This window comes from Myzus persicae, unplaced genomic scaffold (assembly GCF_001856785.1).
Source record: "Myzus persicae strain clone G006 unplaced genomic scaffold, MPER_G0061.0, whole genome shotgun sequence".
NCBI classification, from domain to species: domain Eukaryota; kingdom Metazoa; phylum Arthropoda; class Insecta; order Hemiptera; family Aphididae; genus Myzus; species Myzus persicae.
Genome location: NW_019101013.1, coordinates 423824 through 451186, shown reverse-complemented (window position 1 = coordinate 451186; position 27363 = coordinate 423824). Strand labels below are relative to the sequence as shown.

Here is a 27363-nt window from a genome sequence, read left to right as displayed (position 1 = left end):
TGTTTAAAATAAATAGATCCACATACAAACAGAGAGGTTTGTGTTACTTTATTTAATATGTCATAAATATATCATAACAACTTGCTTATAAATTATAATATTGTGTATTTTGAGGGTTATTCTAAGTCGAAAATTAAATGAGGTCAAATTTTTTTCACTGTGATAAATGCAGTTATAATATAATATCAAAATGCAATGCAGAAACGTACATTGAATGTTTTTACTTTACTTCATTCATGTGTGTGTAAACGATTAGTATGTTTCCTCCCACCGTTCTCATGTGAACCCATGCATACATCCTAGTCATGTCATCAAATAGTACGTATAGGTCCTGGTTAAAACATGTAGTGCTTCAGGTCATTTGCCCTTGTATATTTTGTAAACTAAACCCAACTTAATTATGTTTTTGCATCTGTATATGATATTAAATGAAATAAATAATAATCAGTTGTTGAAAATTTTTTTTTTGAACGTGTTCATTTAAACAACATTTTGTTATTGTCAACTGTGAACTATTGTATAATATTTGTTGTCACAAGTAACTGGTAAAATTAAATAAATACCATAAACTCTTAGACAATAATCAAAATATGTGTTAATGTTAATGTAACATACTAATATGTAATACCTACGTGATAATATTAATGTTTGAATAGTTGTTAGGCTTATGCAGGAATATGGGGTCAAAAAAATATTGCACAGCTTACAATACTGTATAAATACGCGTTGTGTACACTTCGCGAAATGAATGTTTAGAATAAAACATTTAATTTTAATTACTATATAATGTTATATCAACACTATTCTTGCGTATTTAAAATACTACATTTTGAACAGCAAGTTGAAATAAAGCGCTGGTTACCGATCAATAGCTGGAAATTTAAACATATTGGTATTACATATTATTATAATATAAATGTCTATACATATTTTATAATAATAGTAATAATAATGAGTATGAAAACAATGGAACCACAAATGTTATCATCTTACGTATCAAATTTGTGTCGACAGTATACCAATACATGCCAATCTGTACTATAGTAAAAAAAAAACTAAAAACTATACGCGCATACCAGGATCTTCACTGGGCTGTTTCGTAGATGATGTACCATGTGTACTTTAACTAAAATAATAGCATAAATAAACGGTATCCTACGCTAAATGGTTGGTTATTAAAAAAAAAAGGTTAGGTATGTTAATATACCACGCCTTATTATTCAATTATTTTTAAATGGTTTGGAAACGTGTTTTAAGAAAACACTTGTTGTAACATACGTTAATGCGTTTGATTAACTGAATTTTATGAAATTATATAGTTTTTATGTATCGAACATTTAATTTTCTATTATAGTGAGGTATGTACTCAATAATTGTACATTTTGTGAAGTGAACAATTGACAATAACAGACTTTTCAAACTTTGAATCCAAAAAACCAGCCTAAAAGTGCCTATTCCGCAAACAAGGTTTTTGTCAAAGATACCTTACAGTGATGGGCACGTCGGCAGGCTTGTCAAACAACCATCTTCTACTGATGTACCTATTTTACTATTTTGCGCATTTTCGCTGTTGGTAGATTTCCAGTAATTTATCTAGAAATTCTAATAATAATCGCCTCGTTCGCAAAGGGCTTTAGTCCCTCAAAAACACTATCAATTATCTAAGATTTACGTTCTTAATTTTTACATTACAAAATCCAGCCTTCCTGTCCCCTAAAACTTGGATTATAATTGCGTTTATCATAACTTAATTTTTTCGTTTTATTTTATACATGACCAACTTAGATTTCACGGAACACCCAATCAATATTATCTTATCAACTTCTATTCTAACTATTCTAACTATAAGAATAGGAGACGTTGTACCTACCGACATTTCTAGGAATACAAGATTCACCGCAACGAATCTAACGCTACCGCATATCAAGGACATTCGTTAAAAACGTTAATTATCGCTAACAAATTAATGATGAAAAGTTTATATTATCTTTTACTCCAGATTGAAGATTACTGTTTCTATCTCTACAGGTGACCAAAATTCTTTTATACTGAAAACTATAAATTCTCAACACCCCCTCAAAATATATATTTACATAGGGCCTTAACAATTAACTTTAAGAAGTATAGGGAATGTACAAAATCGTCCATAATACTTTCGAGAAGATCCATAAAAAAATTAAGGTTTCTAAAACATTCAAATGTAATACATCCTAGCTTTTATTAAATAATTAGTTATGTTTATAGAATTTGTCTTCTGCCAAACATTTGTATCACTTCTTTACTTTTATACTTTTATAGGTATCTAAATCATGTTTTTCAGTCGTTAAAAAATACCATTGACCATCTGTTTAGTTCAAATTTTTTTTGAACTATTAATAAGCAATCAAATTTGCACAAACCCCTCCCAGCTCCCCCTATCACTGTTTTAAATAGTGTTGATTCCATCATCAGAGACATTATCTATTAGCTGATCCTGCACGTTCCCCGTGACAAATTAAATGCCCGCGGATTTACCTCAACTTAAATTCCGTTAAAAGATTTTAACACATTTTGGTTGTTTTGACCAAGTATAAAATACAGATCTAAAATTATGTCCAATCATAATAACTATTTTATTTTCTGTAACCAATGGCAACTGCCAACTATGCATGAACAAAAATATTCATTTTTCCTGTGATAACAAATCCCCTCGAAAGCCTCTCTAAAATTCAAAATTTTAAAAATTGGCTTCCAGATGCTAGATGTACTTCCTCGAGTATAAGACTATGTTCCAAACTTCAACAACATTAGTGCGATAGACTTGGCTATGGATCGCTTACCCACACAGATATATTAATTTATTACTATAGTACTTGTATTATTATTATTGGAAATGCGAGGCGAGCTTTTAGTCAGGTTTGATTTGAAGGGACTGCCTTGCAACATTTGTTTAGCATGTATGTCGTCTCACTACGATTCGCGGCGACGTCCCAAAAAAGTTTGTGAAGCCGGCCCGATAGACTGTCACGACCACCGTGTTTTCCTTTCCAACCGACCAATAAAAAATATCGCGGTTAACGTAACCCTTATATTAATTGGCGGTCCGTAAAAAATTTGCTGATCGCGGTCCACATTCGGTCGCGTTCTCACGAGATGGTAACCGCTGTACCTTATACCGTCGTCGGTCAGTTTTCGAGGTAAACGCGGTCATCGCCGGCCTTTTCACCGCGTCTGTCGTTCGATTTTCGCATTGGCGTCCGCGAAATAATAAATACTATTAACACGTATAGTGGTGTGCAGTGCGGTAAAATTTCAGCGGAACAACTCGTACGTTTTATATTGGCGAGCGCCCGCCATTTCCGGTCGGACGAAACGCCGGTCTCCCGACTTCCCGAGGATTACAAAAACCCGAGGGCGGTGCCGTCAAGGTACACCGCACATCGTGTCGCCCGTTTGCGTTTGGATAGACAGTTACTGGCTAGTACTACCACCGTTATAGGCGTTATTTATTGTGCATTTTATTCTCATAATATTATTGTAATGTGCGTATTAAAAATATTTAAAAAAAAGTTAAAACATTGGGTATTATACAAAGTCGGTCAATTTATTGTGGATTATCCGCATTCCTAGGTTTATTTTTCCAACGAACCCATGAAACTAGTGAGTAGTGATGCGATCGCAATGAAAATTCTGAGAGCATCATATTATTGTAATTCCCAATAAAGTCTTCTTGACTTTTCAACTTTTTTTAAAATTATTTTGGTGGGACTCTTATCGATTGTCTTAGCTATGGTTATTGTTCATCGAGGTCGGTTATAAATTGGTTTTGGTTATTCGATTTGTATTTTACTATAATTTATTATTTTTTAATACAACATCATTCTGCACTTGGATGAATCATAATATATCCGTCTATGTATCATATTCGATGGTTGAATAATGTTATTTTTACATTAATTTCATTTAAAAATGTGACACATTTACATTTTAGATTTCAATCTATTTTATTTTTAAGAAATTAATAGGTGGATTATTATCAAATAAAATTAATTTTATGATATTTGTTATCAACCATAATTTCATTATCTCTTTAGAAACTTGATTTAATGCGTATAATATTAATAACAATTATTAATTAATAAATTTGGCCTACTTACTATTTTTTACAAACAATGTGTACTTAACATTAAAAAAAAAGTAAATATTCCAAGCTTCAACAAATATTTACACATTTTTTAGGCAAGTAATTTATGCACTAAATGCTACAACAATAAAATCTATAACTCAAAAGTATTAATGTTTATGTTAACGTCAAGTGCTCAAGTATAATTGTTTTCTATTAAATAGAAACATTTTTCGAAAGAACACTTTTAATGACCACCTTCAAATAATCTTCAATTTATAGGTGCATCATATTTATTTTTCGTCTTCTCCACTTCTATAATTCCATCGTAAAATAATAATTATTGTTCTTTTTATTTTTAACGTTCCATTCAAAAATTGGATCGTAAGAATAATAACAATTGATTTATCTGATGTCTTCAGGCCTGAGTGTATTATTCATTTGATTGGTAATTCAAGTAGACCGGCTGTATTTATCCAGCAGCATACTTCACTCATCCTTGTCAGTGACTGAAAACTGGTTTTAGTTATTATGTACTGTGCAGTAGGCTCCAGCTATTAAGGGTCAATCACCTTGTTTTACCTGTATAATAATAAGGTTGTTGGCAAATAAAAGTATAAAATAAAATCATATTATTGTTTGGCATCAGATGACATTTTTGTGCCATCGTCTTCGTCCATGTTCGAAATTGTATTATTTATGTTGACTAGACTCTGGCAGTCTGGCATATGGTTTAATCTATAAATATATTTATAGAACTATATGTTTGAATAGCTTTGATTTATCATTTTACCATCAATTTGTTTTGAAAGTATAATCATAAAAAAAGAGTTTATATTACGCGTGTTTGTTATAAACCAACCTTGTGTTTGCTAAAGGATCTAAGGAATTTAATTCCCTGAAATAAAAAAAAACATATAAAAAAGTAAAAACCATAGATGGAGATTTTAAAAAGAAATTCTTAAATGTGTATTCTAAACTGGTAGACATTTATTTATAACCTATTTTTATGTAATATTATTGATCATTATTACTATTGTATTTATTTCTCTATTACCCAACCCTCTGTGAACAAACTTAAAAACACTAACATAATTAATATAAGTATATAACTGTTTTAAATATAGTTAGACAATTTAAATATCGACTTTTAGTGTCTTCATATTTAGTAGTACAAAGTTAAAAAACACATTTTCTCGATCATAGTTAGTTTAATACAACGTAATAGGTGCAACTTGGGGACTAAGTAGCGTTAGTTTGGACTGTAGACTTCCAGAAAGTTCTAGGTAAATTATTTCATAGGAAAAAAATTCCGGTACATATAATAAAGTAAAAGGAAAAGGTTAACTCAAATTAATTTAATAAATGAAATAGGTATTAACGTGCAATTAGTATTAGTAAAAATTTAAATTAAATGATTTAACTAATAAAGTAAACAAAAACACCTAACCTAACTTATGGGTACCAATGATATTACTATTATTACTTCCGACTTGCCGTGATATTACTATACTAACTATTTTATTTGAACTTCAAACTACTTTTAAGAGCACCCAATCCTAGAATTTTTATATCGAAATATGTATTGAACAGCATTTGGAATACAAATACCGGACTTTTTACCATGATTCGGTTTGTGTCTAAAATACCATTTACGATTTACTATTAGGTAAACATATATTTTTTAGGGGTATTTCAAAAGTAAAATATATAATACGCCCATAAACCTCGTAATATTAATGATCTTAAAAACTATATTCGTGATAGTTAGGTTAGGTTTAAAAAAATATTATTACCGCTATTCGTTATTGAATAAGTACAATTAATTTTAAGGTACAACTAATCACAATTGATAGTAAAACTAAAATGTTAAAATGGGTATAATATATATATATAATTTATTTAATATTAACCTACAGAATAAGTATGTGTAGTATTATGTACAGCAAATGCTAAAATGCACGATTAGTTATTAATGTTCTAATATTATTTTTTAGACATACCTGATATACCAGATGAAATTAGAAGTCTGAGATTGCTGCAAGTTGCAGACTTCAGTAGTAACCCTATTCCTAAGTAAGTGTTATAAGCAATTTAGATAATATCCTATTAATTTTATGTTATTGTTCTTATTTGTATTGTTTTAGATTACCATCTGGATTCTCACAACTACATAATCTCACTACATTAGGACTTAATGATATGTCATTAAGTAATCTACCTGCAGATTTTGGGCTGTAAGTTTACTGTATTTATGATGACATTTAACACTGTTGTCTTAGTGGGATTAATTATTAGAACTTAACAAATCATTTTGTTATTATTATAAATATCATTCATTTTAGATTCTATGAACATGTATTTATTTTTAATTGTCGTTTAAATTATTAATGCGGTTTTAATAAAATGTTTTATTCTTAAGTCAATAATTTAAATACAAACCATGACATAATTATATAAGAAATGATCAAATTTTTCCAAATATTTTTATTTACTTTTTTGTGTCGGTTATCACCTTTTGGTGCAGTAAAAGTGCTTCGATTTTCTTCAACAAAATCTTTTCTGGTAGGAAACGAATCTAGTTGGTATTTTGAGGGGGGTCACAAGTGAAAATCCCCAATAGTTTTCAAAAGTGGCAGGAAAAACCAATAAAAAATTAAGAAAACTCAGTTTTCTACGTAAAACCCGTTTTTGAAAAATCGATTTTTTTTTTTTTTTGGTTAAAATTTAATACAAGATTCCTTAAGTTTGTCTATCTTTACCAAAAAAATATTTGGAAGTCAAATTAAATTTTTATAAGCGTCTGAAGTTGAAATTTTTACAACATTGGATATTAACTCCATTTCTCATATAGCGGTTTTCTTATTTTGTTGTAATTCAAAATCGTATAACTGTAGATACTTGAAATTTACACTATATGTTTATATTATCAATACATATGCTTGATACAATTTCCAAAATATTGTGACTCGTTTACTGTTTACAAACATTTTCAATTTTTTTATTTTTTTTTTTTATAAATGTCAATAAAATATCATTTGTTGGGTCAAAAAGCTTAAAAAATTTATACTAAAATGGTGTATTTGTATTATGACAATAGCAGTCGATAAATATTAAAAGTACATAGGCACATTTTTTTTTTATAATTATTTTAAGTTCAAATGTGGGCGAAATTACATATGAACACAAAGAATCACAATTTCAGTCATTTTGTTGTAATTTAAAAATAATTATTCATTGATATATGAAAATTTTAGAGTTAACTATTATATTTTATACACACAATGACACTTTCAAATGTAATTTTTTAGCAAAAATACTGTAATAGTAAAATAAATTACTTTAATCACAATAATATCATCAAATATACTAATTAATATCATAGATTAACAGACCATTTTTTCCTCTGAAACGTTTTTCGTATGCAAAGATTTTGTATCATTGAATTCAAATTTGACATTTACCCACTTGTAACCTACTGTGCAGCAGCGCAACATCCACTTACCTGCTTTTTTAAACTTAATTATGAAATTTTTAGTCAAAACTATAATCCTGAGAATTACCAAATAAATGATAAAATATTAATTTAAACTATACATTATTTTGTAATTGAAGTATTATACTTCTATACTGCAAGGTCTCCTAAATAATTATCTTTAAATACTTCTGACAAATTATTATTAATAGTCTTTTACTTTATTCTATTTTTCAAAACTAGTTATTAAGTATAAATAATTAATATAATTATCACTAGTGAAAGCTTCTATTATATACCACTAAATGTATTATTAATATTTATAAAACTTCTATCAATCACAAGTACATTTTTACTCAATTTAGTAAATAAACTTACTTTTTATATCTAAAAATTTCAAAAAAATTTATATCCTTGAAATAAAGTATTTTTTACTTTCCCAAATTCTCCTATAGTGTAATAATTGAATATAATTAGTATTACTAAACTTAAATTCTAAGTTAAAAAATCCTCATACTATTTTTGCATTTGTATTCCCTCAAATTTATATTTTTGTGTAATACTTAAATATTTTCATATTGTTTATCTACAGATTAAATTAATTTTACTTTTATTCTAAAGGTTAACAAATTTAAAATCATTAGAGCTGCGAGAGAATCTTTTGACATCCTTGCCATTATCACTATCACAATTAACACGTTTAGAACGATTAGATTTGGGGGATAATGAAATAGACCATCTGGTGAGTAAATCTATTAACTATTATATTATTATATATTGTTGACTTAAACAAATATTTAAAGTCTATAATCATCATTCTGTAAATATTTTAGCCACATCACATTGGTAATCTTCCAGTTCTCCAAGAACTTTGGCTGGATCATAATCATTTACAGCATTTGCCTGCAGTAATTATAGTTTATACAAATTATTATTTTTACATTTAAGTTTATAATATAATATTTATTGTCTTAAAATAGGAAATAGGAAATCTTAAACAATTAGCTTGTCTTGATGTTTCCGAAAATCGTTTGGAAGACATCCCAGAAGAAATTGGTGGTCTAGAAAACTTAACTGATCTGCATTTATCTCAAAATGTAATAGAGACCCTTCCAAATGGTATTGGTGAACTCACTCGTCTGATGATATTAAAAGTTGACCTAAATAGATTAACTATGTTAAATGATCGCATCGGATGGTAAGTAATCCAATAAACAAAATATTTTTATATCACAACTTTTAAATTTCTAATAATAAATATATTATTTTAAGGTTATATTCTCAACTATTTTAAATATACTTATGTTGGGTATTAATTCATAAATATGCTTTTAAAAATCATAGTATGACTAGATTATTTAATCTGATTTAATATCATTGAGCGTTTTAAAAACCTTCTTATTTATATTTAATTGCAGTTGTGAAAATCTTCAAGAACTTATACTTACTGAAAACTTTTTGGTTGAGTTACCATCAACAATTGGGAGACTTGTAAATCTGACAAATCTTAATGTAGATCGAAATAGTCTGCATTGTCTTCCAACTGATATTGGTAAATTTATTTAATATATATTTTTATTTTATTATAATGCACAATCATTTAAAATGGTAGTTACCGAAAATAGAATACTTTGAAATTATTATTAGATAAGAAAATAATTTACAGAAACTTTTAATTTGAGTATATTGTGGTTTTCGTTTGTTTTAAAACAGTAACATTGTTTAATACTAAATTTATTTTAATTGGTTCAAGCACTCTATGTTTAATTATTGTTAAACAGATCAAACAATGTAATAAGTATAAGATAAATTCCATTAAATTGTATATTTTTAATATTAAAATAAGTAAATTGTATTTTTATGTTTTATTAAAGATAGTGTTTTATTATATAGAGCTACTACAAACATTATAATATGACTTTTATATAATAGAAAATAAATTTACTATAGTAATTATACTCAAGTATTATTTTTATGTGTACAAATATTAGTTAAATATAATTAATAAAATTGTTTTTTGTTACTAATTATTTTAAAAACATCATCTTATAAGAAACATAAATGTTAATATTGTCAATACTGTGTATATTGTTTTAGGTAATTTATGTCAATTGGGTATTCTATCTCTGAGAGATAATAAATTACAATATCTTCCAAATGAAGTTGGAAATTGTGTTGAATTGCATGTACTAGATGTTTCTGGAAACAAGTAATTTAAAGAATAATATTTTTTAATAAATTATTTATAGTAAATTATAATGCATTTATTTTCTCAGTTTACAATATTTGCCATTTTCTTTGGCCAGCCTTAATTTAAAGGCAGTTTGGCTATCAAAAAACCAAGCTCAACCTATGCTCAATTTTCAAACAGATGAAGATGAAAAAACTGGCGAACAAGTACTTACTTGTTTTCTGTTGCCTCAACTTGAAATTAGGGGAGAAGCAAATGGTATGACTTTTGAATTTGTATTTAACCATTATAAAAAGTAGCATGACATTTGCACGAATTCTTAATTATATGAATATTATAAAATATTTGCAAATTTTTATTACTATTTTATCACCAGAATATTTCTATATTAATAATGTAATAATGTACAAATCAGTAAAAAGAGTAGCTATTAAAAGTCTTAAAGTCAGTATAATATTTTCAATCAAAGCAATCATAGTATTTGTACTTACTTTTTTTTTATCTATTTCTCACGTAGCTATTTGTTGTATTCTTTTTAGTCACAAAATTGATCAAAAAGTGCAATTAGGATAATAATTTCATAATATCTATCTTATGCTACTATTTACACATACTTAAATCTATATTATAATCTAAGCACATTCTATGCTTACTATATCTGCGCGCATGGCATGCACATTCTTTGTAGGCTTGATCACTGGTGACTATGACCAAACGTTGTGCTCGCCACCAGATGAAGAGCCGACCAGTGAAGCAGATGAAAATGAATGGGAAAACAAGGCAAATTCCAGAACAACATCCGTTCAGTTCACTGGTGACATCAAGACTGAACCCAATACAAATGTATGTTATTAATATTCATGTAGTATAATAAACTATGCTCTGTCCAGCGAGAGAATACACCGGTTTCGCGCATCCCTCCTTGTCATCCCACCAACAAAACCTATGGTAGGGTGTCGCGTAGGGAACCAGATTTGGTTGGTGTTTAGTGCGTTCTCTTGCTGGACAGAGTATAGATAAAAATATTTAAGCTAATATACAAACATAGTAGAAACCATTTAATAAATGTTGATACCAAAATAATTATAGTTTAATAATTCTAACTTATGAGGATGTTATACCTGCATGACATTCCTTCTTCATCTCACAAACTCATGACATGAAAAATTTTGTATTTTTTAATATGCTTAAGCTTGCTTCAAAATTAAAATATAAAAAAAAAAACTTTTGATATTTTAGTCTTCCCTTTAAGGTTAATAGTACCCATGTCAATACACTTAAACAAATATAGATAAACAGATTTATCTGAACTTTAAACTTACTATTTTATGCTCATGGGTAGCATGCAGCAGGGTGTGCCCAAGCATGCCTTGTGATTTTTCATGAGCCGAAGTTAACATTAGTAACAACTGACTGATACCCGTCCAGCCAATTAATTCTGATACCATACTCCTTTTTCGATATGTATATAAATATATACATATATATATATGATATATATTTACTTTTAGGAAACAATTGATTTTAACATTTTGTGTGAATTCCTGAGAATTGATCTTCAAATTAAAAAATTAATTACGCTAACATTTTTAATATTTAAAAATTGTATGTACATATATTTTTATTATAATTATTAATTCATCTACGGTTAACTAAACAACTTAAAATATTTTTTTATTGTCTTGATATCAATAAAGTTTTAAAAGAAATAACTTATCTCACATTCTCATACATCATAATTTAGATACTAAAGACTACCTAGTATATAATGGTTATTACATAGTTATAAGCATTTTTAATTTCTAAAATTCTAGCAAATAAGATTAAATTTACTCACTACATACTACATTTATAAATTTGTAATCAATTTAAAATTTTAATGGAATACATGGGTCATTTAAACAATATATGAAAATAAAATAGATTGCAAAAACTAACTAATTTTACTGATCATCTAATCGTTTATCGCATTTAAAAGTTATTAGCTTGTACTAAATTATATTGTTTATATTTACGTACAAATTCAAGCACAAGTAATAACAATATATCTTCTCTTTATTTTAACTTAAACAATAGATTTAAACCTCATTCAATCATGTAAACTGATATTTTATTCTAATATAAATTACATTATTTAATATATTTTAAGATGCATAGAAATTAAATATTAAAAAAGTTGTACATTGTATAGATTGGTCAATTAACTTCTATTCATTGATAGTTGACCTTGTCCCACTCTCACTAAAAAAAAACAAATATATATTCATCTCTAATAATTAAATATTCTAACTTTTATGTGGTTGTTATTTTCAGACATCATTTGTGCGACACAACACACCACATCCCAGAGAGCTGAAAGCTAAAGCAACAAAGCTGTTTGGTAAGACCAGAAGTAATGAAAGTAGTTTAACTGAAAGTCAAAAAGGAGATGATTCTACGGTAAGAAAATATATTTGATATTTTAATTAGATAAAATCATAATTTTTATTTATAGGAAAAAAGCAATGGAAATGAAGTAATAAATGAAAAACATTCAGAAGAAGTAGAATCCATTGTAGAAACAAATAGTATTTTAGAAGAAGACACCAATTATGAGGTTTATTATTATTTATTTTAAGTAAATAAAATAAATTACAGCCTCACTAATATTTTTGGTAATTTTAAAGGAAAAGAGTGTAGTTTTCCATCCATCTTCAAATTTTGATGCTGATATTCAAAATAGACCTATGAAATTACATCGAAGAGATACGCCTCATCATTTGAAAAATAAAAGAATTACTATAGATGCTAATTTAATTGAACAACAGGTATAATCTTAAAGTAAAACTAAACATTAAATGTAAATCTGATATTTAAACAATTTATTTATCATTTGATACTAAACTAAGTTAATTTTTCTCAAGTGTATTTGTTTTATTCTTTTGTTTGTTTTCATAGGAGGCACAATTGGTTAGTCTTGAAAATGAAAACACGTCAAACTCCTTATCTGAAGATAAAAGTTCGGTGTTGTTTCCCACTCCACCAGAGTCATTAGTAGATCAAACTGCTCTAGGTAAATATACAGTTATTATGTTTTTGTTCTGTAAAAACGTACAAAATGAAATCAATTTTTATGTCAACTGTTAAACACATGCCAAATGGAAAAAAGAAAACTTATCCTAAAAGAGTTAGAATATTAGTTTACAAGAAATGCGGTGTGTTTCTATGATTCGATTTGTATCACATATAGTCATATAATATTATGTAATATAAACATTACTTTTATACTTGTTGTTGTAGATGGCGAAATGGTAGGAAAAGAAGAATTATTTGAAGTTAGAATTGAAAGGACATCTGCTGGTCTGGGATTATCAATTGCTGGTGGTAGAAATTCAACACCTTTCAAGGGAAACGATGAAGGTATTTTTGTGTCCAGACTCACACCTGATGGACCTGCTGAATTAGCTGGGCTTAGAGTAAATATTTATTTATATTAATTTAAAAAATGTAGTTTTAAAATTTAATTATTTTTTTGTTTAGGTTGGAGACAAAGTTCTTACAGCCAATGGTCAGTCATTAGTTGATGTTGATCATTATACATCAGTTGAAGTTTTACGTTCTTGTGGGTCAGTTTTAGTTCTTCAAGTGTTAAGAGAAACTAACCCACTACCAAAAGAATGGGCTATACACATTCCAGGTGAATCAGCTTCATCCAGTCTGAGTAATAGTCGAGCACCAAGTGTTATTTCACATCAGAACAATTATGAACATACTAATGGCTATACTTTAGATAGGGTAATTTTCCATTATTTTATTACAATATATATACAGATTAGTCTTATATACTTATATTTTATTATTTACGTAAAGAATCGAAAAACTCCAGAGCCTTTAAAAGAATTAGATTCAACAAAAAAACAAATTGTGTATACGACTTTAATAAGAGACCAGAATGGTCTTGGCTTTAGCATAGCTGGCGGAAAAGGTTCTAGTCATTCTAAAGAAAATAATGAGGTAATAATAATTAATAGCTTTCAAAAAATATAACTTACATGTTATAATATGTATTCATTTTTAGCCAATTGTTATATCAAGAATTACAGAAGGTGGTGCTGCTGAAAAAGATGGAAAGTTACAAGTTGGAGATCAAGTTATATCGGTATGTAAAATATTTCTTTTGCATTACTTTTTGTGTTAAATGTATTATATTTTATAATTATTATGATAAATAAAGATAAATGGTATTGACGTGGCTGGTGCTCGTCATGATCAAGCTGTATCAATGTTAACTGGATTGGAACGGTTTGTGCGTCTTGTGTGTGAGCGAATAGTTGATGGTCGATACTCAGATTCTGAATCACATAATTCTATATCACCAAGTATTGCTTCCACTAAATCTCGTTCATACATGTCTCCAAAGACCCCTCCTCCAGCACCTCCACAAACTCCACCAAAGCCTGCACCAAGGAAATTAGTTTCTCAGTCATCATCTATCAGTTCTGATTCTGAAAGCGTACAAGTAAATTTTCATATTTATTATTTTGATTGGTATTAGCTTACTTTAAAATTGACACACAAACTTTGTTATGGTTTTATGCACATGTTCTTCATTTTTATTTATAACTATAAACTACTAATAAATCAATTTATTGGGGTACCTTGTTTCGCTATATAATAGCCTAAGCCGTTGACCAACCAAGATTTTGAAGCTATGATTCCACAGCGTTTTCTAAAGAATAGTGGAAATCAAGTTGAAGAGCAGCCAGTTGCTGTAGTTACTACACTAACTATCAAAAAGCCCAGCACTTTGAATGGAATAGAATTCAGGGAGAGCCCAACTACTTTAGGTCGTGTCACTGAAACTATAACCAAAAGTACATTTACTGAAACTGTGGTGACTAGGGTGACAGATAACGATTTAGCTAAATCTGTCATTATTGAGGTAAGTAAATAAATAACAATTTATTCATCATTATTAAATTTGGTGATGGTTTATAATTTTCTTTTCATCACTGTATGGTTTATTAAGGCATGAAAAGTGACTGATATAATAAATGTGCATGAAAAGTGTGTGTCTGTGGTTTAAAGATAAATAATGTTTATAAATAAACAATATCAAATTAATACTTTGCATAACTTCTTAAATTATGTCTTGCTATATACTCAATACCCATGTATAATTTCAGTATGTTATTTATATTTATTATTTTTTTTTTTTTTTTGACACACAAACATGAGTTTATACAACATTGTTTATTATTATATTACTAAAACTGCATGATCCCTTCGAAATTTGTCTTTTAACAATGCAACATAAATTGGCTGGAGTGTTGTCATAATAATTATTTCTATTGCATTTTTAATATAATTGTCTTCATATTTTTTATGAATATTGCTAAATCCTAGTTTATAATTTTTGAATACAAATTTCTAAATAGTGTTCAAAAATGTTTGGATGTTAGTCACTGAACTCTGTATTTTTAATACAATTTTGATGATTGGTACTGGTTTTTTTCCTGGCTCCTGCAGAAACTGTCTAGAAAAAAGAAAATCATAAATCATATTTCTATTTCTTCAATTGCCATACTTATGAACCACTTAAGATGGATAGTACTTCTCAGACTTTCTTTTCAATCTTTTAAGGTGTTACATAAAACTTTTCAATCACTTTTAACAGATAAGTGTTATAAAAAAAAAATAATTGAGAACTAATACATTTCTCGATTCTCTCTGTTTAATATTATCATTTTATCAACTCAATGTAATGCCATTATTATTCATCATAATATTGTAATGTTGAAAATATAAAATAAACATTTTGATAATTTATTGGATTGATATTATTCAATAATTTGTTTGAATGTTTCCATCTAATAATAGCTTTTTATTTAGTTTTATTAAATAGTTTTAAATGTATATAAAAACGTATTTAAAATATATTGAAACATTTATTTGATTAACTGTTTTTTTTTTAATTTAACAGAAATTTGGAATATTTATTTAATTATATTATAGTTTCAAGTATAGTATCTAAATCAATATTTTTAATCTAAACTTTTTAAAAATGCCTTTAATGTACATTAAAAGTGTTTTGGTGGTGTTTATAATTTGAACTTTTATACTGCATGGTTTTATTTATACTGTTCATTAAAATTCTGCTTAGCTATATAAATTTATAAGACATAAATATTTACCATTAATTTTGATTTAAACATGCAAGCACGGTGAAGGTTATAAGGAAGAACTCAGGTAGGTATATAAATTCACGTAGATTCCAAAATTATGTGTCACTTAATTTATATTATAAACAAATGTTTGTGTGTCAGTTATAAAATGTTATAAATATTTATAATTTAAAAAAGAAATAATTAATTATATATTATATACTGATAAATTGCATAAATTACTTTTATTTATTTATTAGAATGTCACTTTAGTAAAAGAAGGAGGTTCTTGGGGCTTCAGTATAATTGGAGGAACAGATCATCCATGCATACCATTTGGATTACAAGAACATGGAATTTTTATTTCTCATGTAAATATATACTAGTAGTAAAATATTAATTTTATATAAATTTAGTTTAACGCATTATATTTAATTTATGTATACTAACAAAACTATTTTTATTATCATGAGGTTTTTTATGGTTATAGATTGTTCGTAGTGGCATAGCTGAAAGTTCAGGAAAGTTACGTATGGGCGACCGTTTATTAAAAGTAAATGAAGAAGATGTCACAAAAATGACACATCAAGATGCAGTATTAACTCTTTTAAAGCCAACTGAAGAAATTACTCTTACAGTACAACACGACCCTCTTCCAGACAACTTCCAAGTAATTATTTGAAATCAAAATAACTATTTTCTCTTATAATTCTAATATTAATATGCCCACTACTCATCTCTGATTTGCCTGATAAAAACATTAAATACAAATCCAAGACCCATCCATACTTGCATAAAAAATGGGTAATGGCATGTAAATCATAATTTATTGGCAAATTAAAAAAATACATAGTGGTAAATCATAAAAGCTATATCATTGCTATAATCAAATTTACTAATTTATAATAAATATTGTTTACGTCGTTCTTGAAATATCAATGTTTTTAATTAGTTTCAATCCTAAAATTACCATCACTTTTAGACATGCTTCTAAAAGTACTTTATTATTTATATAAATAAGTTGGTCATAATTCAAGTATACAATGTATTAGCAAGTAAATATACTGTGGTATATCTTAAACATTATTCATAATAATAACCTATTTCATAAATATATTAGGAATTGACAATTGTCCGGGAAGCAAATGAAAAACTTGGCATGCATATCAAGGGTGGTCTTCGAGGCCATCGAGGTAATCCACTTGATAAAACTGATGAAGGTGTTTTCATCTCAAAAATTAACTCTGGCGGTGCAGCTAAAAGAGATGGACGATTAAAAGTAAACTTAATTTAAATTTTATACAGCTTGATTTTTTTTATCAAGAACTACTCATTATTTCAAAAACTATTTATGTTTCTGGAAATTTTTTTATATACTACTTAAAAAATAGTTATGTTTTTAAATATTTTTTATCTATATAATTTACTTTATTGAATGATAATATACAGTTTTAATTTAATTTTGAAAATGAGAATTTTTTTCTTGGTAATTCGATACATAAAAATCGAATTTAAGACCAGTAGTTTATGAGTTATACATATTTAAAGAGTTGATGAGTTGAGTGGAATGGTACACAGTTGTCGCACAAAATGTTGGTCCACTACTCCACTCATCTAAACCTTCAACACTTAAAATTAATAAATTACTCATTCTAAATTCTGAATTTTATGTATCAAAATGCTTAGGAATATATTTTTCTTTGGAAAAACTATAGGTTGTCATTCAAAAAATTATAAAGGATTAAAAAACCCCTGTTTTTTGTAACTACTTAAGACCTTGTAAGATAAATATTTTCAAAAACATTAATTCTTATTGAAATAAAGAGTGGTCCATTAAAAAAGAAATACCTTGTACCTATACATAAATATATATTAAATATCTTCATTTCCAGTTTGTATTTTATTATTATTTTGTTCAGGTCGGCATGCGTCTGTTAGAAGTTAATGATGTATCTCTATTGGGTGTTACACACCAAGAAGCTGTTAACTGTTTGCGGACCGCTGGTCAACAAATTCACATGATTGTATGTAAAGGTTATGATAAAGCAGAAGTTGAACGATTGGTCAATGAAGGTAAACTCAGACGAGAGAGTAGATCGATATCTCAGAGTGTCTCTAGCTTAGATAGAGATGATGATGATTCTGAAGTAATTAAACAAGAAATGGAAATTAAAAAAGAATTAGCTGAATGGGAAAACCAAGAAAAATTACTTAAAGAAGAGCTAGAAAGTATGGAATTAGACGAGGTTAAAGAAAAATCTACTCAAGAAAAAGTAAATATTAAAAACTATTATCTTTAGATTATGGATTATTTTTATCAATTTGATTTTCAGGTTTTAGATGTAGTACGAGCTGCTGAAATGTTGACGCTCAACTCGACTGATTCAAACTCTATAAAACCTAAATCTCCCGGTGGGCCAAAATCAGGTGATATTCAAAAAACTACAACTATAGTAATGAGTAAACATACCTTAGCCCCTCAATCTGATCAAGTAAGTGTACAAATGCTCAGATATAAAAAATATATTTGATGCTGCCATGTGCTTTAGTAGATTTCCTTGATATTGTCTGTGGTGTGAAGATACCGCTTTTACATTTTACTTTCTTTAATTGCGTAGCATGTGCTTATTTTGGCTGCTAAATATTTTTTAATTGATGTAGAAAATGTATATGTTTATAAATATATATTTACTTTTATTTTAAAAATACGAGATGAAAATCCATTAAAATATATTCCAATTTTCCAGAAGCATTAAAATAATATTGTACATTATTTCTCTATGAATATATTATGTTAAGTATATTATTTTATCATTTATTCTTAGAAGTACTACTGTTGTAAACAATTTATAAGTATCTTTTGACCATTTCGCTTAATTATCTATTTAAAGAAAATATTTTTGCTTTGATCATTTAATAAACAAAAACTGTGAGCCAAGGCTAAGCTGCCAAAGCTCAACTTAATAAAAAAAAATATTTATATTATGTATTTGCTCTATGGTTGTTAACTTCTAAAGTAATGTTTTATTTTTTGTTGTTATAATATTTAAAATATAAACTACTTCATATTTTAATTTAAACATTAAATGCAATGTTTGATTCTATTCTATATGGATTCATAAATTATGATAATATTTTTTAAATCTTTGAAATTTAATTGTTAATTATATAAAATGTTGATTGAATATAATTGATTAGCTATGTCATATAATTTAAAAATAATCAAATTAAGTTACCTGATAACATTTTTCTATTCGTAGTCCTCTCATAATAGTTCTAAATATATTTATGAATTCATTAAATAATTATTAACTAAAAACTGTAAATAAGATTTTTAAGTAATATGTATGTATAGAATAGATAATAGTGTGTACATTCATTATTTATTTAAAAAACTGAAATATATTATTACTATTGAATGACATTTCATAAATTATGAAAAACGTATACTAAATTCTCGCTTCAGTTAAGGTATATACAAGTCCTAATAATTTGTAAACTTTATAATATAACTATACTATAGAACATTTTTCTTGTTTCCTGAAATGTTTATAAGTTATATTATTGTATGGTTTATAATTTAAAAACACATAAATCAAATTTATTTGATCCCCCTTGAGATTTGAGTTATCTTTAACTTGACTGTAATTTTTATTCATTTTTTTTTTTTATAATAATAATATGTATTTAAAATTATAAATTAATGCAATCCATATTTTATATAAGTTGTCTTGAATTATTATAGAATTTCTTTTAAGAGTACTTATTTAATTAGTTGTATGTATCCCGAGTAATAAAATACATATGCTCTTATTTATTTATATGAATTTGTTAAGATAAATTTTATTCTAAAAATATCATATACAAAAATTGGATTTTATTTCAGAAAATGCTTATTTTTTATTATCTATTTGATTTTAATTATTTTGCATGCTTTTGCATATATTTTTATTTTATTGTTATTATTATAGTTTTTTTATTAATCAATATTTTTCAAGTTTTGCCCAATACTATGAAACAAACAATTTAACTTTCCGATAATAATTTTTTTATTTAAATGTTTTGAAGAATATGTTTTTATCCCAAATAATTATAAATGTTTGTAAAAATGTATGAAGTACATTCAATGATAGAAGTATTTGAGATCTCTTTGAGGACCAGTGGAAATGTATAAAAAAATCCTTTGATATTACAAATCTGAAATGCCTATTAATAAGCTACTCATTTGACTCATTAGGTATTGCTGCCTTTAGTGCTGCACACTATATGACATTTTTTAAAAATTAATCTTATAAAACATAGATTAGGTATTTCAATCTTGCAATTACAATTTATGAAATAAACATTGTAAAAATAGTTTCTGTAAATAATCAACATTATTTATACATGATTTCAATTCTCCTAAATTTCTTCAGTTTTCCATAAAAATATTTAAGACTCAATTATTTGAATATAACATAGCTTACAATTATAACATCTATCATTGTTTCTGACTAAAATTGTAATGTCCATAAAACAAAGTAGTCATATCTAAATCAAATTACTACTTTTTAACTATTTTCATTTTAATTTGATTATTATATTTAAATTGAAGTATGATTAATGCGCTAAAAAATGTTTTAATTGCTTTATAAGAATGTAAATAATTACAATAAAATAGAACTTCTAACTAAAAATTTAGCATCTAGATTATGTAATTGTATGTGTATATAACATTAAAATTTTTCTTTTTTAATATCAATGATTTATATAAATATTTTTGTTCTGTCATTTGAATATTTTATTTATGCATTTCATAATATTTTAATAAATTATTTTATTTATTTTATTTAAAAAAAATTTAGAATGAGAAAACTTTAAATTTGCTTATTGGTACTATAATCTAAGGTTTCTAAATATTACTTTTAATTTGTTATTTTCAGTGTGTCATTAAATCTGTGACCGGATTATAACATCTCAAACACAGTACAAGGGAATTTTTTCTCAATTAATCTCATTATATTTCTAAGATAGTTTAAAGTTATACAAATTAAACTACAAAATATTTACTCTGTAATTTTTTTCTCTTGTTCTTTATTTTTAAGCATTTTGTGATCGCATTTAATCAAGTTCAACAACATCAAGTTATTACTGATCTAAGAATTTTTCTCATCATATTAATAAAAATAAAAATGTATAATAATGTTTAAGTATAAATAGTATACTTAATGAACCAATACTGAGTGAGTAATTCCATTCACATACTTAATAATTAATTTTATGATATTGAGCGGACCATTAAATAATAATTTTAATTTAGTTCATATTAATTTAATTATTTTCTTAACACAAATAGATTTATATAATATATTATAAATGTTAAACCTAAATTGTTTTTTTTTTATATATATTTGTTATCATTGCTTAATGTTGTAAACTTCCCCATGTCCTAAAGTTAAATTTCTAACAATGTCCATACTTTAAATAACATTGTATTTTAAATAAAATTAATTTTTTCTTGTGTAATTTTATGGTATATATTATATTTGTTATAATATAGTTTTATACCAGCAATAAAATAAGCACATACTACTGGACCTATTTATATTAATAATTACTACTAATTACTACTCTGCATGTATGTAATTTGAAAATAAAAATTCAAGTGGTATAAATAGGTGTTTAACTGTAAAACAAATTTATTCATACTACTAATTTAAAAAATAATGCAGCCAAAATACATTAACATTGCTATTATTTTTTGCATGAACATTAACAGGTAGTTATTCAGAAACGGCTTAACATATCCCCTTCAAACCCATCTCCTCCTAAACCATCTCTTCCCAAAAAACCACCCCCATCAAAATCCTCTTTCCGGCCACCAAAACATATACATTTCCAAGATGTTCCTCGTGATAACCCTCATCCTCCTCTGCGAACAGTCGTTGTGGAACGACCAAAACCTATTCAAGTAGAAATGATGCCTTATGTTACCAAAGTGAATACGTTGCCAGCCGACCAGTTTTATGTTCCAGACTTCACAGATGTTGAAAGTAGCTCATCCTTGGACACTACACAATCCCTAGAACCACCTCCCTTAAATTATTCCACACACCCGTCCATTCCTCACTGGTTGGAAGTATATAATGATACCCCGTCACTTTTGACATATTACAATGCAGTTAATCCCTGTGAGGTACGATCTTCTTTATACTGTGTAGAAATTATTTATCAGTATCTTATACTTTATAATAGCAATAATTTTAGCTTTTAGATTAATTTATGAAAGCTGTATTTTTATCATAGTTTAATATACATAAATAATAAATTTAATTAGTATGAGACTAATTTATATTACAATATAATGTTTATAACATGTAATATTTTTAGCAAAATACTGGTCTCAAAGCTTCAGTTAGTGATAAGAAGAAGTTTTTTGAAAAAGCTATGGAAGAACACCACAATCCTAGTCCAAAACCTGGTTTGTAGATTCAACTTTTATCACTTGAAAAACAATTTAATTCATACTTGATTGCTTTATGATATTGTGTTATAGAAAGAGTATTTAGTTTCCTAAGCCAAGACGAAGTAGAAAAAATGAAACAAGAAGAAGGTATTTAATTATGTCTGAAAACACATTATTAATAGAGATTGGTCAAACTGTTTGAATTTTAAAAAAATCAAACCAAACTTTAAGAGTTTTGTTTCAAGTTTGAAATTCAGAAACTTATCCAAACTCCTAAGAATTAGTTAACTCCAAAAAAAAAATGGATCATTCATGATGCTCAAAAAGTGATTGTTATTTTGAGACAGAGTACAAAATGTCTGATTCTTAACTTCATTCAAAATCTCAGTAATATAGAACATATCATTATTCGGTTCAAATTAAACATACAATTAAAATGTACTATTTGAGACCATATTTTTAAGTTTGACCTACCTTTATTTATTAACACCATTGTCTTTAATTTGTTGATTTACATGCTTATGAATAATTTATAGAGCAAAAAATGGGTACATTAATGAAACAAAGGTTAAATCAACATGAACAATTTATTGAAGAAGGTGATGATGATGATGAAGATGATAATGATGGTGGTGCTTTAATTTTTGAAAACACACTGTATGCTAATCTACTATTTTTTTTACTATTGAAGGAAATTGACTATAATTTATATTTTAGAAGTATTGAGTTACCGAGAAATGTCAATACTAACATGTGTGTACGAACAGCTAAAGCTGAGAAGCGAATGAAAGAAAGGCTAAATCAAGAGGTATAGTTTAAAAAAGATTTTTAAAAATGGATCTTGTAAATTTATATATAATTATAATATACTATTTAAAATGTATTAATTAACAATAAGTTAAGATGACATAGTCAGTAAAACTTTATTTAATAAAAAAAAAAATATATATATATACTATTTATATTTTTAAGGGAATTGTATCCAATGAAAACAACAAAGAGCTTTCTCCTTCCGAACAACGTTCACTTAATGCTGAAAAAAAAGCTGCATGGCGACAAGCCCGATTAAAGTCTTTAGAACAAGTAATATAATAATATAATATATTATGCTCTTAGATCACTAAAATCACAAAATATTTAATATTTTCAAATATAATTTGTATTATTTAAGGACGCTTTACAAGCACAAATAGTAATAAAAGAATTGAGTGAGATAAGCGAAAATAAATCAACAAACGGCGGTGATGCTGATAGTGATGAAATGCCAGACACTCAATCAAAAGAATGTATAGAAAACAAAGCACTGGAGGTAATTAAATTTAAAAAAAAATAGAACATAATATAATGATAAGACTCATCTCATTGCTTTTTAATTTTGTCTAACATTGAGCTTCATGATATCCAGTGAAAAAGGGATTCATGTTATTATTTTTTATTTATATATAATAATAATAATATATTGTCACCATCATGCAAAAAGTGATCTAGTGAAAATTATTATGATTTTATTTATTGAAATTTGACATTTTTATAACTTCATAATTATTGTATTATTTCACTTAGTCAATTTTTGCATGTCTAAATCACAATATTTGCTGACAACATGCAAAAAGTAACTAAGTGAAGAAAACAAAAATATAAAATTTAAATTAAAAATATATGCATATATATTTGCACTTAATCACTTTTTGGTTACAGGGATGATTTAAAAACCCATTTGTTTATGGCATAATTATTAACTGCTGTTTTATTATTTTTTAACTTAAAAATTAATTAGCTTGTTATTTTTTTTTTAATAATTTGTATTAATTCATGTTTTTTTATTTTTTTTATTCAAATAAACAACTGTTACTATTTACTATTTAGCATGTATTTTAATATGTATACATAATAATAAACTCTAATAAACATACATATTAATATCAAAACTAATTGGCCTTTGGTGGCGGCTATAATTAGTGCTTGCGGCCGACCAGCGAGGACTTTCCTCGCCTGCGCCTGCGCGAGTCCCCTGTCCAGACCAAGGTGTCGGAACGCGAGACAGTCGTCGGCGAAAGTGTTTCTCTACGGACCGAGCAGTATGTTGACCACATTTCCGGTCAGCTGAAAGTCAGGACTGTCGAAATTATTGAAAAAGTCATTGAGAAAGAGGTACCTAAATACCGTACACAATCAAGTACCTAGTACCTACCTCATTTCTGAATTTCGCACCAATTTTCTGTCTCTGTACCTACACAATTGAATTCTTATTTACTGTTTTATACATTTGTATATTACATACCGTATTTAGCATGCTGCATGGTTGCACTAAGATACGAGTCAAATAAGTCAATAATAATAACACTTCTTTTCTTTGTCTTCATTAGTTCTTTTATCAAGTCAATAAGTTTTTATTCCACACAGTATTTTTGCATGTAAGTAGTGTATTCATCCAAAAAAAGAAGAAAAATCACGAATTTAGATGGTTTATTGTGTAATAATATTATATAATTAATAGATGATGTTGTTATATCTTAGAAACAATAGTGGCCATAATGGTGGTTTGTTAATGTGTGTCGACTATTTTTGTATACGTTAAGGTGGAGACAACCAAAGAAAAAATAGTATCTCTCGAGTTGAGTACTCCTGAGTCTTAAGTACCAGAAGTACCAATTGAAGAGGCTGCTGAAGAAGAAGATATATCATTAGAAAAGAAACAGTCCAATCCGTCTGGGAAGAAGAGACGCCGAAAACGTACCAAGTCTACAGATAAACAAACGTCGTAGTAATAATCATCAAAAAAAAAAAATATATAAAACATTAGCAGCTAATCTTTAATTATATATTTATTTATATATTGAATTATCCCTCATTCCTATTATATATTTTATAGTATTACTAGGCGTAACAAATTGTGATCACTATTAATTATTATTATTATATAAATATATATTTTTTTCCATTCTTATATTATATTCGAATAACAAAAAAACCACCTACATTTCATTATGGACCAATTTTTATACATTTACTTTAATTTAAGCTGTTAGTGATGAAAATTCCAGATTGTTTTTAACTGTGGGCGCACCTTGTTGTTGTCGAGTATAAACCAATTGTTTGTAATAAAACTTTTATTTTTTTATGTAACATTTACGGACGAATAAATAAGACAGTATTCGTAACTTTTAAGGAAAAATCTACGATAAACTATTATTATTTATTTTATTATATAACAGTATTTTTTATTGAAAGACCTAATAATTTTGTAATTATTATTTATCTTTATATATTGAAATAATTTTATTTAACAATAATATATAATATACCGACCATATCCATTGTTACTCAATTTTCATGTGAACTATTACCAATATAATATATTCCTTAGAAACGTGTACAGCATACAAAATAATAATGATTATTGTTTTTACGTAGCAATTACTTCATGTATGTATTGTTTGTTCTGAACTTCTGAAAGTTCCAACGTTATTCTGTGCTACAAATTACATTATAATATCATTATCAAACATGGCATAATTTATAATATATTACTGTATTATGATTTATGATGGATCTCGAACACAGGGTTTGTTCTTAAGATTTTGCTCAACAATGTAAAGTGACAGTCAACGATTGACCTTATCATAGTATAAGCATTGATTAAGTATACTAATTAGTATGCAGTCAAGTGATTATATCATATGCTATCTAGTGTAAAAGAAAAATAAGAAGCCATTTTTTCATACAGTTTAAGTCCATGACTAGATGTTTCATTAAGAATATGCACTTCATACTTTTTAAAATCAAGTTTAAGGTCAAGATTAATGTCTACATTTGATCGAGTGGGATCCTGGATAAGTGCTGATTGATATAAAATTAAACTCCATGCTAAATTTAAATATATTTTATGTTTTGATCACTTTGCTCAGAATCTAAAATGAATATAATTAAATAACAAAAATTGAATTATTAAAAAAATATTTTAAGGAAAGTATTACATAATTAATTTTGTTATCTGTATAGAAACATTATATTAAATAGCTATAAGTGAAAAAAATATAGTGACAAAAAGTGAATATGTTGCAACTCTGTTATCTTGTTACTGACATGTCAAATGGATGATTCTTAACACAATATAAATGTATCTGGACAGCAGGTACAATTTATATGAATGATTTTTAAAACTGTTGAAGCCACTTATTTACCAAGGTCTACATCCTGTAGACATGGCTTGGAGTAACGAATATTGTAGTATTATCATTTATCATAGGTATGCACAGACTAAAATCAGGTAGTGCCCTTACATTATCATCGGCCCTCTAGTCAACAATTTTATAAATACGACACATCAAAATTTATTCCATTTTAACGTTTTGAAGCCCTGGTGTATATATGTATAAGTATTAGATACACAATATTAAACAACATACCTAGTGAATAGTTCAATTTTTTTTCAAACTCGCTTGAAAAATACTATCTAAAATCGAATTTTGTAATTAAGAAATATTTATGACAATTATTTGAGTAATATTTATTTTTGTTTTATGTACTATACTAATATGATTGAGGTATAGGGCAATTTGGCCCATGAATAATAACAGTGCTTGCCTAAGAGTATTATCCGAGCTGTAGATAAACAATATTTCTGGAGTGAAATTTAAACTTTAAAGGTACTGAAAATACTGTACATTAATAATTGTAATATTATATTTAATAAACTTTTTTTTAAGTTGTTAAAGTATTTCATTTAAGGGGGGATCCTTTTGAATAATGTGTTGTTGCATTGACACATTTTGTTCCACAAAAATGCAATAATGGCCTACTAACCAATTAATTGATTGTGATTGTGTACTATAAGTACAACAGAACTATTATGGATTTATTATTGATCTCAATAGGTATATGCATTGAGTGATAAAACTTGTTAAATGGATATTATGTATCTGTATACTCCAGATATTCTTGAAAAAGTGCTTTAGAGTTCTGTAGTTCCTACCCGGAAAGGCGGAACCAGCTACCTTTCGTTAT

General features: G+C 26.8%; 1 protein-coding gene and 1 long non-coding RNA gene across 6 annotated transcripts in view; one reads left to right on the top strand and one right to left on the bottom strand.

Moving 5' to 3' along the window:
- Positions 1-25144, top strand: part of LOC111027276 (protein lap4) — a 31762-nt gene extending 6618 nt beyond the window's left edge. The window contains exons 3-35 of one of the 5 annotated variants that reach the window (XM_022305589.1): positions 6100-6178; positions 6250-6339; positions 8199-8319; positions 8411-8485; positions 8558-8775; positions 8996-9129; positions 9675-9786; positions 9854-10026; positions 10502-10611; positions 12082-12207; positions 12263-12364; positions 12435-12575; positions 12706-12820; positions 13048-13223; positions 13288-13542; positions 13618-13761; positions 13826-13906; positions 13982-14266; positions 14426-14689; positions 16172-16282; positions 16402-16581; positions 17032-17190; positions 17831-18184; positions 18245-18403; positions 21670-22086; positions 22281-22371; positions 22447-22503; positions 22893-23013; positions 23074-23164; positions 23329-23439; positions 23528-23665; positions 24316-24507; positions 24936-25144. In XM_022305589.1, coding sequence (XP_022161281.1) covers positions 6100-6178; positions 6250-6339; positions 8199-8319; positions 8411-8485; positions 8558-8775; positions 8996-9129; positions 9675-9786; positions 9854-10026; positions 10502-10611; positions 12082-12207; positions 12263-12364; positions 12435-12575; positions 12706-12820; positions 13048-13223; positions 13288-13542; positions 13618-13761; positions 13826-13906; positions 13982-14266; positions 14426-14689; positions 16172-16282; positions 16402-16581; positions 17032-17190; positions 17831-18184; positions 18245-18403; positions 21670-22086; positions 22281-22371; positions 22447-22503; positions 22893-23013; positions 23074-23164; positions 23329-23439; positions 23528-23665; positions 24316-24507; positions 24936-24992 — 5039 coding nt within the window. In that variant the 3' untranslated portion in view covers positions 24993-25144. Of the gene's footprint in view, positions 1-6099; positions 6179-6249; positions 6340-8198; positions 8320-8410; positions 8486-8557; positions 8776-8995; positions 9130-9674; positions 9787-9853; positions 10027-10456; positions 10612-12081; positions 12208-12262; positions 12365-12434; positions 12576-12705; positions 12821-13047; positions 13224-13287; positions 13543-13617; positions 13762-13825; positions 13907-13981; positions 14267-14425; positions 14690-16171; positions 16283-16401; positions 16582-17031; positions 17191-17830; positions 18185-18244; positions 18404-21669; positions 22087-22280; positions 22372-22446; positions 22504-22892; positions 23014-23073; positions 23165-23328; positions 23440-23527; positions 23666-24315; positions 24508-24935 lie in introns of all 5 variants that reach the window. The other 4 variants (XM_022305588.1, XM_022305591.1, XM_022305592.1 and 1 more) reach the window with 4 other exon arrangements.
- On the bottom strand, positions 24991-26260 carry LOC111027279. The gene is made up of 2 exons (XR_002603764.1): positions 25888-26260; positions 24991-25831 (listed from the first exon to the last, which is right to left on the bottom strand). It is a non-coding gene; the product is annotated as an uncharacterized LOC111027279 (long non-coding RNA).
- Positions 26261-27363: the final 1103 nt, after the last annotated feature.